The sequence below is a fragment of the Aptenodytes forsteri genome, unplaced genomic scaffold (assembly GCF_000699145.1).
Source record: "Aptenodytes forsteri isolate BGI_AS27 unplaced genomic scaffold, ASM69914v1 Scaffold295, whole genome shotgun sequence".
Taxonomy (NCBI): Eukaryota; Metazoa; Chordata; class Aves; order Sphenisciformes; family Spheniscidae; genus Aptenodytes; species Aptenodytes forsteri.
The window spans coordinates 784,526-798,241 of NW_008795861.1; the positions used below are offsets into that span (position 1 = coordinate 784,526).

General features: G+C 40.2%; 1 protein-coding gene across 3 annotated transcripts in view; it reads left to right on the forward strand.

Moving 5' to 3' along the window:
• ASIP (agouti signaling protein) overlaps positions 1 to 13,060 on the forward strand; it is a 44,806-nt gene extending 31,746 nt beyond the window's left edge. For all 3 annotated transcript variants that reach the window (XM_019473319.1, XM_019473320.1, XM_009284002.2), the window contains 3 exons: positions 4,828 to 5,030; positions 10,037 to 10,098; positions 11,996 to 13,060. In XM_019473319.1, coding sequence (XP_019328864.1) covers positions 4,850 to 5,030; positions 10,037 to 10,098; positions 11,996 to 12,172 — 420 coding nt within the window. In that variant the 5' untranslated portion in view covers positions 4,828 to 4,849 and the 3' untranslated portion in view covers positions 12,173 to 13,060. The remainder of the gene's footprint in view (positions 1 to 4,827; positions 5,031 to 10,036; positions 10,099 to 11,995) is intronic.
• Positions 13,061 to 13,716: the final 656 nt, after the last annotated feature.

Sequence of the window (13,716 nt, forward strand, 5' to 3'; positions counted from 1 at the left end):
TGGCTGGAAAGCTGCCTGTCGGAAAAGGACCTGGGGGTGTTGGTCAACAGCCGGCTGACCATGAGCCGGCAGTGTGCCCAGGCGGCCAAGAAGGCCAATGGCATCCTGGCCTGTATCAGAAATAGTGTGGCCAGCAGGATTAGGGAAGTGATCGTCCCCCTGTACTCGGCACTGGTGGATTAATTCCTTTCCTTCCAAATGCCCCTTAACACGCCATTTCCCTTTTTATTGCTATACCTTTGCTGAAACCTGATGGTTGAGATGGGATTGCTCTGGAGACTGGATAGCACGGTTCTAGCTCACCATGAAATAATCACTCAGAACCTCCCCAGTCATCCTATTAACCTCGACATTTAATTTCCTAACTTTTTCAGTCTCTACCCATTTTAAAATTTCAACATCTTTCAAGGCATCCACTAACTCTTGCCTTCTTCCTTGCATTCCCTCTTTTTCTGTCCTATCCTTTTCAAAATGGGAGCACAGCAGCAGAGTGTAGGTGAAGATATGTCAGCGAGTTACTGAGCAATGTAACACAGTTTTCAGTATTTTATATTTCTTTGTTCACGTACTTTAACATTTTATTTTTCTAAGCAGCTGTTTTCAGCTATTTATAATGATGCCGGTTTATTTATGAGTTAGTCCAAATTTGTCAGACCTCCTAAGAAAATTTCAACCTGTCCCTTCCAGTGTTTATGGCAGACTTTACGTATGAATGTCTCAAGCTGTTCACTCTGTTGTTGTATGAGGATAAATCTCCAAATAGAGTGAAATCAGCTGTGACAGGAAATGAGTTCCCCTCAAAAGTGTTCAATATACGGTGTGTTTCTGGGGAAATCAAATTTCTTCATGAAGACTTTTAATATGACATCACAAAAAATAGATTAAAAAGAGACAAAAGCTGTTTCACATCATCTGTCATTTTCCAAATTTATATTCAGGAAAAATGCTTCTGAGAGCTAACAATTGGGGTAAGTATTAAAATACCTTTTTTACATACTAAATATAATAAGCCAAAGCACAGAGGAAATGGCATAGAAAGGGGTACTGCAATCTCTCATGACAGTCAGCAAACTTTTAAATGCTTGCTTTTGCTTTGTTTTTAAATGTACTTCTGTCATTCCCTTGACAACAAAGGGCACTGCCACATGTGAACTATTTACTTACATAATTTGCTAAAGTTCAGTGGTTAGATTTCAGCGCTGTGCAAGACTAAGTCCCCATAAACAACAATTAAAAATGTTAAAGTTCTCCTAGTACATTTTAGCATCATTAAAGCAATAAATGGTAACCCTCTAAAGATACTACTATTAAAGCAATTTACTTCTCCATTGTTAGGAGCTCAGCAGGAAAATAAATTCTTTTAAAAATAAGTGTTCATAGAAAAGCAGATGTGAAGCTTGCTGGAGCTAAGGAAAATAGTTTGATTGTCTTAAACAGCCTCTGATGAGTCCCAGAAGGAAAATTAGGAAAATAATGGGCAAAATTGGAAAGTAAATCTCTCTTTAATGCCAAAAAAAGAAGAAAGCAAACTTGGGCAAGGGTTTTGTGATACGATCCAAAAGATGAAACCCAAGATTACAAGCACCTTTCTTCTCCTCTTCACTTCTGATTCCACTTTCCAACTCTTTCACCTTTTCATGAATTCTGCTGCACACATCTAGCAGACTATGCTGCTCTAAAGAGTGTCACCTTTCTAGCCAGTTGGTATAGTTTTCAGACCAAATGCATGTTCACCAATATACACATTTTCCAGGTTCAAACAGTCACTTGAAGGCTGTAAAATTCCTACCACCTAAGTGCTTTTGGCAAAAAAACCCATGTGCACAAGAATGCAAATCAACACATGCAACTAGGTTTACATTTTAACACTAGAGCATGTTCAGATGTCACTACTCTGAAATGAACAGATGCAACTGTAAAATTTTACTATTTTATTACATTTACGCAGGCTCAATCGCATTCATTGGCAGTTTTGCTGAGATAAAGACAAGGAAGTACAGTGGAAACAACATTTTGGGATGGAAGAAGTTTATTTAAACAGTACTTTGGGGGCATGTCAACATGGTGTCCAGCAGACGGTTATGTGCCAGCTATGCCAATACTCCAGATGGGCAGCACACACTGATCTGAAAATCATAGGTATGATAGATAGGTATGATCAGAGCATATCCTGCAACTAGGGTAAAAAGTTGCTTAAAAAAGCAAAATCTACAGCATGAACACCACTATGTGCAAATCTAAACAGCTTCCAGCTCACAGCCAGCTCTTTTCACTCCAGCTCAGAGCATGAAAAGAATTAGAGCCCAAATGTCTACATCTACCTGTCATAGACATGCCCTGTATCATAGAATCATAGAATAGTTTGGGTTGGAAGGCCCCTCTAAAGCCCATCTAGTCCACCCCCCCCTGCCGTGGGCAGGGACATCTTCAACTAGATCAGGTTGCTCAGAGCCCCGTCCAACCTGACCTGGAATGTTTCCAGGGATGGGGCATCCACCACCTCTCTGGGCAACCTGGGCCAGTGCTTCACCACCCTCAGCATAAAAAATTTCTTCTTTCCCTGTATGCCTAGATCCTGCGAAAATCAGCATACTTAAATGTTAAGCAAGCTAAGATTTTTTAAGTAATATATTTTATTTGACCAACTGCATATTTGGAAAATGTAGACAAGCTTTTGGGAACACAAACTGTTATTCAGCTCTTTTTTGAATTTTAAGCATATACCTAGAATATGAACATCACCAGGGATACTCAGGTTGGTAAAATTAGTTACATAAAAAGAAGTTCTAATTTTGACCTGAATGGTTATGGTTATGACCTAAATGGTTATCTACATATATAACTATGTGTTAGAACAGTCTTTAGAAAGCATCAAGAAATCTCAGTCAGGTTTGGGCATCTTTTGTGAAAGGAGACAGGAAAAAACAATAAAAGGGTATCTGTTCCACATAGAAAAAAAATTTCAGGCTAGGTTCCTGACCTAGCAAATATTTTCACATACTTCCCATTATTCATAGGCAATTACCACAGGCTGAACTTCTGTATAAGAGTTTGCAAGACCAAAGTATGTAAAAAATGAAAACAGACATGCCATCTTGATTCTTTACTAAATTGCAATAGCTGAAAATTCAAGCCCACAATTTTACCATCACAACAAATTTTCACGGCAGGACTTGTTCCTTTTGTTTATTGCAATTTTTATTTTCTTCTAAAGAAGATGTACTTTCTCCTCTAGCAGGTGATTTGTGATCAAATTAAAGACTCCTCCCATCTCCTGTTACAAAATTTTAATCAACTCATTGAAAGGATACGTCTACACACAGTCATGACTATGATCCAGCTGGGGTCTCAACTGTCATACCAGCTTTGAACTACACCAGCTGCATAACATTTGAAATACAGACATAGCAGCACTCAGTTCCCCAGTTAATTCCCCTACTGTAAAGCTCCAATCTCAGATATATCTGTTTCAGTTGCAGCTCATGCAGATGTCTAAATCACAAAGATCCAGCACATGCGCCCCTGCAAAACCTAATAGAGTCCTGATAGATCTGGGTGCGTATCCTCATGGCATAGCTATAACCAGCAATGAAAGCCATGTCAATGTAACCAGCACTGATTTGTTAGATGACCATGGCCTGTAGAACAGACTATTTTAGAAATGAGCCCAAGCACTTGGAATTAGAGGCATAATATTCGACATCTCACAAGGAAGAGTGGGTCAGTGGAGGCTGTAAAAGCAAGCGTAACACAGACTCAGTTTAGCAGAGGCGATTAGGTTGAAGCTCTTCCAATGCAGAAACTCTTCATCTTTTAACTCTCTAGTAATTAAGTCATTACAACCAGATTAATTTCTCAAAACATTTGGTTTCAGTCCCTCTTTTTACTGCCACTAGTAGCTTTTCACTGACAAAAAATTACCCATAAACCTGGAGGCTGGCAGTGCCTCGGGGGGAAGGCTCCCATAACTCTGACACAGCATAAACCTTACGCACGTGGAAATAAAAATCAACTTCGAAGTTCAACTTCAACAGTGTTAAGAATCTACAAGAAAAGGAGACCAGGATGGTGATACGCTCTTTGTACCCTGTATAGCTGCACTGCATCACGCAGAGGTTGGCCAGGGCCAGTGGCTTTCTTCCAAGGTGTATGGCCACATTCTGCAAAGCTCAGGTTTCTCCATAAGTATGCTCAGATCCCATAGACTTTGTTACATCTTCGAAGTTATTAAGTACACGCTAAACCCTAAGGCCCATAAATGCTTTACAGCACTGGGCCTTTTATAACTTGCATGATTTATGGCTATGATTCGCTATGGGATCAGAGCAGCCACATAAGGGTATAATAAAACAAGATATTTCTTCATGACTTATTTTTAAGTGGAGAAAATTAATAGGAAACATAATTTGTGGTTTTTTCAATTATCATTATTTTTCTAGGTTTTATAATATCTTGTAAATCTTGTAAACAAGATTTTTCTGGGAAAAATTTGATGATGTGATTGAGCTGGTCAAAAGTGACAGCAGAAGTTCTTCTCCCCTTGGTCATACAATAAACAACACTGTAGAACTCAGTGGGGAGAACTCACTCACAGCTTTTGGGAAAATAAACCATTTGAGAAAAGAATCAGGAAAAAAGAAAAAAAGACCATCTAAGTTCTATTTGAGATAGCATTTTTCCACTCAGACAACTGCAATCTTAGGTATTCTGGTATCAGAGGCAAAGTGCTGGAAACAAAAGAATTGTCAGAGGTACGTTGCTAAAGCTGCACAACATGACAGAAAACCGTTGCTGAGATTCGTATCCTTGCGTCTCTTCTACATGCAGGTTTTGACCAACTTTGGTTTTCATGACGATGGAATTTTTCTTCCCCAAAATGGAAAGTAAGAACCTCTTCCTAAGCCTATTGCTCTGCTACAGTTTGCTCAGAGCTGCCAGTTCTCATATGGTAATTGAAGAGAAGACAGAATGCAACCTGTCAAGAAGCAACAAAATGAATCTCCAAGATCTCCCACCCATCTCTATAGTAGGTTAGTAAAATCTGCCATTCGGTGCCAAATTAAGAAGATTTGCAGAAAATATAATTGTCAATTAATATGGATTATTTTGATAGCTTACTGCAACATTGCAATTTCATACAAATGCCTTAGTAGTATGCAGAACTGCAGTGGCAATGCAGCCACAGCATCCAAGAACGGCAATGTGGCAAACCACAGTTTAGAGTAAAAAAAAAAATCAGACAACTTATTTTAGTTTTACAGATTTCACTTCAGGTCCTATCATACTGTAAGTCTTTTTATATTGAAGATAAGTGTTCTTCTGTTAATATGGGCATCAATCTTCTTTTGAAAGTCTAGTGCAAATAGAAAAAGTGAACGTAATTTTTTTTTTCAGGGTCTGCTCTTGTAGCAGAGAAATCAACAGTTCTCTAAGGTATTAATATAACCTCAGTTCACCTGTGTGCCAAGCGATCTTTAACCAGGGGAAGAAAAGAGCACTGCAAGGGAGAGCCAGAGGTCATCTATTTAACCAAGACAGGACTAGTTATGTCCCTACCGTTACTGGCAGGTGACCGTCTGTCATGTTAGGGAAGAACCTTGTTAGGGCAATGCTTAACTCTTTTCTTCACAAAATTTTTTCCTAGTGTCTGCCCTAACTCTTTCAATGTAATTTAAGCCAACTTTTTTCTTTCAAGAAACTTACAGGTATTTGGGGATAATTAGCTGCAGAACGTCATTCATAACTGTATCAAAATTTTAATAATTAAAAAAATAAAGGTTCTCTTGTTTAGCTCCTTTCTACAGGCTTTTAGGACTTTTGCTTAAAGCAGGTTGGTTTCTTACCCCGTTTCCAGTATTTTCTCTGCATTCTTGCTCAGGACAACATTTCTTTAAGGAGAAACAGTTGCCCCACACATGCATTTCCAATGAAATCTGAACCTCTGAATCCTGAGTTAACTCAAGGTTGTTTAACTGCAGGTTTATTAAAGCTTGTGCTGTTCTGCAGCCTCCCAAGCCATATCATTTCATGGTCCTTGTGATCCTAGATGCCACTTCCAATAATTTTTTTATTCCAATTAAAATCAGAGTTATAAAATACATTCCCTTCAGCTGATTTCTCTATCTTCTCACAGAAATGTGCCCATGCCTTAAACGTGGCAAATAGGCTACGTCATGCCATATTGCTTTGCCAACAGACATCGAAGATAGCAAAAATCCCCTAATGCTGTCAGGTCCTTTTGCTTTGGATGGGTCTACAATGCCTCACAAAAACCCTTCCTCCCTGCCTGCCCCATTTGGTTGTCTGCAAGAGACACCTCCTCCCACAGGAGTAGAGCATCCATGTATCCTCACCACTCCGCGGTGAAGCCTGGCTGCGCTGCTTTCCCATTTTATAGTCAACAGAGAGAGATGAAGCAATTAGCCAAGGTAAGAAAAGAAATCCACAGCAGACTAAGGGGCTGAATCTAAGCAAACAACATAACCTCCAGCTCACCTTTACACTCGTTCCTCTCCTACATGCAAACAGAATGAACATTTGACACTGAAAATGCAAGAATAATTCAAAAGAGCAATCTTGGCTTAACACTCACCTCCCGTAGTCCACTTGTCTTGGCTGACTATTCCAAAAAGAAAAACACAGATGCAAAACCCACTGTAACACCGTTGGCCAGGGCTGCACTCACTTTCTTGGGGCACGAGGCATTTCCAGAGGTATCCCAAGGCCTTTCTGCAGCCCACTTGTTCAAACGCAAGAGGCCAGTCTGATCCTCCACTACCCCACACCTAAAGAAAATTGAAAAAATATGACGTGAGTAATAAAACTGAGACAAATCATTCCTGTTTTTCTCATTCAATAGTATCTGACCTAAGTTTTGAAATAGTTTATTTTGGAGCTGAAATGGCACATGCTCAAACCTTTCTGGGTTTTATTTCAGACAACCAGGAGCCACATTACCTCTATCACTTATTAACTAAAATAATTGAATTATAACTTGATAAACTAAATATAAATTAATCTAAGCATGCGTTAATGCGTGGTACATGAAGAGCATTTGAAAGTCCCTAGCCATGACCTTTCAAGTGGGTGGAGAAAGAAGGTGCAGGAGAAGGGACACGCACTGACGTTGTTTTGGGATTCAGGTTACCAGACCAAGGGACCTTCCAGCCCTGCTGATACCTCCTGCTGAGAGCAGGAGGATGACAGGAGGTATCATCATTTTCACTGAAGCGAGCTGGGAATAACGTCACCTGCCTCACTCCAGCATATTGTGAGACATAACTGGAGGCCCATCCTTTTCCCCTGATTTTTGCTGGGCTCTGTGCATTACGCAGCAGCCGGATGAAGAAATGGAGCTGTGCCCTTCACGGTGCCAGGTGCTGAAACGAGTGGGAAAAGTTGCTAGAGGGAGAGAGACTGCCTTGGAGACAGTCCTGCAGAGGATGGAAACAGGTCGAAATGGGAGAAACTAACGCAGACAGGGGAAAGCAGCTGGAAAAAGCAGCCAGACAGAAGCGGGAAGGGCAGGCGCAGAGGTGGCTCCTCCAGCGCTGCCACTGCTCCCTCTGCCTGCAGCCCCAGCAAGGCCCCTGCAACACTCGGGGGAGAGGATGAAGCCACACGTGGTAATATTTATTATAACAACAGTGTCGTGGCAAAAGGCTGACAGGCTGGTCTTTCCCATCACCGCCACAGAAACAATTAATTTAGAGTAAATATTAAGAGAGTGTTTAAATAACCACAGCCTCCTCTCCCCTCCTGATACTGTCAATTTCTTTACGATTTATGAGTTATAATTTGTCATGCTGATATACCTAATCTATTTTTGTACAAGCTAACAGAAAAATTTCTTGTCAGCTTGATTTAAACATTCTGGATAGAGCTTTCTATATCAGTGACATTTTCTTATACCAAATCCTGTTCCTTCTTGTTGGCTACACAGAACAGAGACGAAGGCACTCATGTTACAGCTCAGTTTTTAAATGTTGCTGTAGCCATACTTGAGTAATAAAACTCATTTGCAATCAGCTGTTTACACACCAGTCAATCAATCACAGTGCTCATCGTATCAAAAAATGATATGTCTGGCTCAAATTCAATAAAACCCAAGGCTGGGTTGAATCACATCTTAAAAGGTAAGCGAAGGATTTGCTAGTATCAACTAGCAAAACATGCAATCATCTAATTAATACATGCTTTTTATAGCACTTCAAATCGCAGTTGTATCAACAGGGGTTAGCGGTGTGTGTGATCAATATTTTCACAAGCCTATATTACATTTCCCCATATTGTCACAGATGAGGTTTGTAAGGAGCTGGTCGGTTGGGCAGCTGTTGAAAACACAGTAGGTAGAGCATGAGGAATATGAGATTAGAGTCCAGTTGGGAAAAGCAGGTGTTTTACCCAGCCCAGAGGAACTATAAAAGAGACAATTACAGCACTCACCTGTCAAAAAAAGCATCTCTACATTTCCCTCTCATCTGCCCACCAGGCATCATTCGCTTCTTTACTGAATTGCCTGGAATAAAGCGCATTTACATCACGCCAATGTTTAAATCGCTGTTAATGACATTATATACCCTTTAACTGAATGTTATCAAAACAATTTTACAGGCGAAGCAATCCAGACAATCCTGTACAATAGAAAGTTAAATTAATGTAGAATTAAACGGCTTAAAAGCATCTTGATTACCATCAGAAAGTTTCAAAGGGCAGCATAACAAGGCCAACATAATCTGCCAGCTGGAACTGAATCTAAACCACTAATCCTAGTCAGTGCAATGCCTTTTTTAAGACGTGTTCTTATTAAGTGACAGTAACTTTACATGCTTGAAGTATAGTTTTTCCTCCCACTGTTTCTTAGAGATTTATACCCCTAACTGTAATGACGCAAGGATAATAAATGAAACCTCCCCCAAAACAGCCCAAAATCTGTATTCTTCATTCTGTAATTCTGTAAATCCTGGCAATTACTAAATATTCAAAAAGATATGGATAGCAAATACTGGAACAAACAAGGAGCCACCATTCATCAGTGGGCATATCTAAATTTTTTATCCCAATCATTCATTGCATACAGGTGGTGCTTATTACAAACCTCACACACACAGAATAAAGGTATCAAAAATACCACAACAGATTAGTGAGCTGGGAAGCGTCTCACCTTTAACAGTCTTGCTGTGTTAGATCCCAAGACAAGTCTTAGTCATGGAGTTTATTTAGAGTAATAAATAGCATTAGAGCTGATAGGATAATAACAACAACAACTGCAGTAAATGCTAGTAGCCCTCAAAGGATAACATGAGGAAGTTCACAAATACTAGTGATTTGATCTAAAGAAAAAAAAATTTACATCAGGCATGAACACCTCCCCCTAAATTTACTAGATCCAAGGTTCAGCTCTACAAATATTCACAAACCTTTCAAAGCTACAGGCACATTAATGAAACACCTTTGCAAGTAACGTTTTGTAAAACAAGATGGTAGGTGAAAAAGGACCAAAGAACTGAAGAATGAAAGGTGGCATCATACAGATGAAGAGTTTATGCCAAATCAGCAAAGAGTTTTTTGCTTGTGCAAACCAGCATACACTTTTTAATTCCTTCCAAAATTATGCAGGTTACACCACCTTTTAACAGAAAAAAAAAGGGACTTCTAAAGGTTTTTCCTATTTTTGTTCATGTGACTAATGTGCATAAGTACCCCCATCTTTTACACAGAGACCTTTAATTTTATTTCTCTGAAATTATTTTCCGTGTTTGCATCTGACCAAACAATGTGTAAAAAAGCTCTCCTAAAATAGAAACATCAGTGCTCTTCTGCTTCGCATGAGCAACAGTGACAGCACGAGTTCAGACACACTATGTGTAAGTGAGGATGGCTCCTAGAGATGAACGTCTTCACTGCAAAACATGCAGTGATGAGATGGCAATGCAGGTTATCTGCCTTTTCTCACACAAAAGTAGTATTAAGCATCTCAATTAAATAACATGCTGTAAAACTGTTTTAACATTATGTTGTGCTATTCTCTTTGAAGATTTAACTAAAAGATCCCAGAAAGTCAGCAGGAAAGAGGCAGAGAACAAGAAATCTTCCAAGGTAGGTGGCTGTTCAGAAAACAATGTCGAATTAGAATGGTTTATTACTTCTATAGTTTTCCTCAGTGCATTCATTTGCAAGGCTTTTACAGCCATTCCCCAATTTAAATAATTTACATACCGTTTGAAGCTCTAAATACTGTAAAAACAGATGCAAAAGATTAATGGTGGAAAGAAAACTCTGTGATCTTAGATTAGTTAGAGGTTATTGTTCGGGTTTGGGAGGTCTTGTTGGTTTTGATTTTGCTTTTGGTTTTTACAGTCCTCTCTTACACAAAAAGTACTTTAGCCTTGAGCTGGTTTAAGTATTTGTAAAATCATTTAGGCATCCACCATAAAGAGGTATCGTTCCCAGTCACATCATGTGGGTTAACTGTACAGGCTCTGCAGCCCAGGGACACAAACTCACTATCTGCTGATTTTTAACTGCAGGTGCCAAAAAATTAAAGTAGAGGCATACAAAGAAGTTGGTATTTTGTTGAAAATGTTAACTAGTAATTTTATCAGATCAGTAGATTCAGATTGATAGGTTTCCTTAATGTGATGTTACCCATAGGTCTCAAATGTGAAGTGTTATTACATGGGCTGGACTCCTATATTTTAAAGACTGTCTAGAAGAGTAGAAAATAGCATTTTTACTTTATTTTTAATATGTCATGATAGCCATTTACAGCCAAACCAGCCATTGCTGCAACCAGAAGCATTTAAAGCTCCTTCTTTTTCTTTCTAATTGATGTCTTGTGTGGTTAACATTCCTTGAAACACTTTCTAAATTCATAGGATGACCCAGGTTGAAAGGGGCCTCAGGACATCATTTAGTTCCACCTTCAGGTCAAAGCAGGACATTCTTGCGATCAAACTTCGTCAAAGTATTTTGGCTTAAAAGCTCCTAAGGCACTTGCATTTAGAGCTCCTTCTTTTTCTTTCTAATTGATGTCTTGTGTGGTTAACATTCCTTGAAACACTTTCTAAATTCATAGGATGACCCAGGTTGAAAGGGGCCTCAGGACATCATTTAGTTCCACCTTCAGGTCAAAGCAGGACATTCTTGCGATCAAACTTCGTCAAAGTATTTTGGCTTAAAAGCTCCTAAGGCACTTAGAGACCACAGAACATTTTACCTTAAAATTGAAACTCCTGAGAAACTACAAAGTTAACAAAAGTGCATAGGGAGCCTGTAGCTGGAGGGCTCCAGAGATCTCTCCCATGTCCCAGGCACATGCTGATCAACCCAAAGCTTTCCACCTTTCCAGACCACAGATGGAGAAGCAGCACTCCTTGGGTAGGCTGAGAGATCTTTTTCAGCTCACTTACCTGTGTCTGCAGTTAAGGATTCCCATGCGCAAATCTGATGCACAAAGGATTACCGAGCTCCAAAGGCAGCTTGACAAAAAAACCATGTCAGGTAGAGCATTGCCGAGTCACCTCCCCTCCCTCTCAGCCTCACAGCTCAGGAAACAAAGTGGGTACAAGCCCCACAGATTGACAGGGAGGTTTCACTCTTTCATTTGAAAAGTTTGGGGCTCCAAGAGTAATTCCTTACTTTGTTTTACTGATAACATCGTTGTCTTTGCAGATTCTTGCATCCCTTTCTTTGCTGCTGCCACATTCTTCCCTACAGAGCATTTTCCAACACTCTATCCAGTCATGTTTCTAATTGCTTAAAATATGCGGCTCATGAGGTTTACCATTTTGCTCCGTAGGTTCGTCTCAAGCCAGCATTTCCCATGATCCAGTCCCACCACATCTCTATATTGCTACTAATATAGGTCTCACTGCTAGCAACTGCCTACTCATCTCAAGCCAGAAGCTCCCACGATTCACTTCTTTGCACCTATGCTTTATTCTGACCCATACTCATTTTACGTTTATATGAAATTTCATGTTTTTTCTTCTAGAAAAATGCTGAACCAAAGACATCTCTGAAACCAAGGCCCACACCAGCTGCTGACTGTGTGCCAAACTTCAAAATCTGCAAACCACACTTGAATTCGTGTTGTAACTACTGTGCTTTGTGCAAATGCAGAATTTTTCAGACCATCTGCCAATGTCTAATGTTAAACCCAAAGTGCTAAGCCAAACTGGGAACACAATAAGGCTTCTGTCTTTCATTAGCTTCTCAAGTGTATATTTCAAACTGCCCCATGTGTATAGCAATCAAAGTGGAGAGCTTTGAAGCTGGCAGCTTGGATTTGCCCCTCTTAATATTAAATGGACAACGGGTTTTTTTCATGGGGTTAATGCTATCATGAACCAGATGTTTTTTCAGGGAGTAGACAACCAGGGAGATTGACATTGAACCGGTATTTTTAGCAAAACTGACCTGCATTTTAAGAAGAATTCTGGGTTCTTGTTGGTTTGGGGTTTTCTTGTTTGTTTGGAGTTTTTTTTGAAGGGTCATATTAACCACAGACTGCAGTATTGTCTAACCGGCACCGCAAAACCTGCACCAATGGCACACAAACGGCCACACTAACACGGGACTGGTTAATCCGGTGAGGACCCAAAGCTTGGATTTGCCCACAAGAACAGCACAGCACCAGCTTCCAGCACAGCCAAAATATCATGCTGAAAATGCAGGTTTCAGGGTTAACTCCCTTTTCATACATTCAGCAAAAACCAGGACGAGAATTTATATAGCTTATTCTACCTGAAAAGACAGACCCAAACCAATAAGGCAATTTTTTAATCACCCCCAGCTGAGCATCAGTACATCCCCTCCAGGGTTTTCAGACATTCTACCAGTAACCAGTATCTCCAAGATGTATAACATACATGTATATTTGAACCCTGAATGTATCTGTGCCTCATGACTTAAAAATGAGAATTTTTTCGCCAGCCATATCCATAGAAAGAGTCCTCAGCCCTTCTACTCCTGCTGCCAAGGACACAGTGCATACAGAGCCCAGAAGCAGGAACACATATCCAGGACTTTGAGGAAGAAAGGAAAGATCAGCAAAAAATGGATGTGTATCCCACATGCACATCTTGAAGAAAGCTATTACAAACAATCAATCTCTCTTTCTTTGCCTGTTCTTACTACGGGCAACTCCCAGCACCTACCCCAAGTGTGAATTTAGGTGGCAATCTCCATGTGCTGCATGCAACCAGTGACCACAGGAAAAAAAAATATCGAATGCTGTATCAATCCTTAAAGTTGTATCAATCCTTAAAGGCTCAGAAACAGCTCGGAAGGTATGGATGAAGCTCAAGGCAGCAGCAAATAGGTGTCCAGAAGACATCTTTCTCTCGTTCCTGAAGCTCGTTGCCTTAATCTTGCATTATCCAAGATGGCACAGGAGGAAACCCCTTCTTGGCTAAACTACCAGGAGAGACGTGTAGGTCACAGGAGAGCAAGGAGGGAGCAGACCCAGACGCTGTCCCCAGCATTGAAGACTCTTCATTTGCCAGACTCTAGCTCTTGCTTTTTACCTCCTCTCTGTTCCTCCACAATGTTCCTCTCCCCCACTCCTGTACACTCTTTTTTCTTCTGTGGGCCTTTCTTGATTTTAGTATATTCCCTTCATTCCACTGCTATTGCCAGTCACTACAGGAGCCTTGTGCACTGCCAGGGCTAAAACTCTATCTTCCGTGTTCACTCCACCTGCCTGCTAGATGT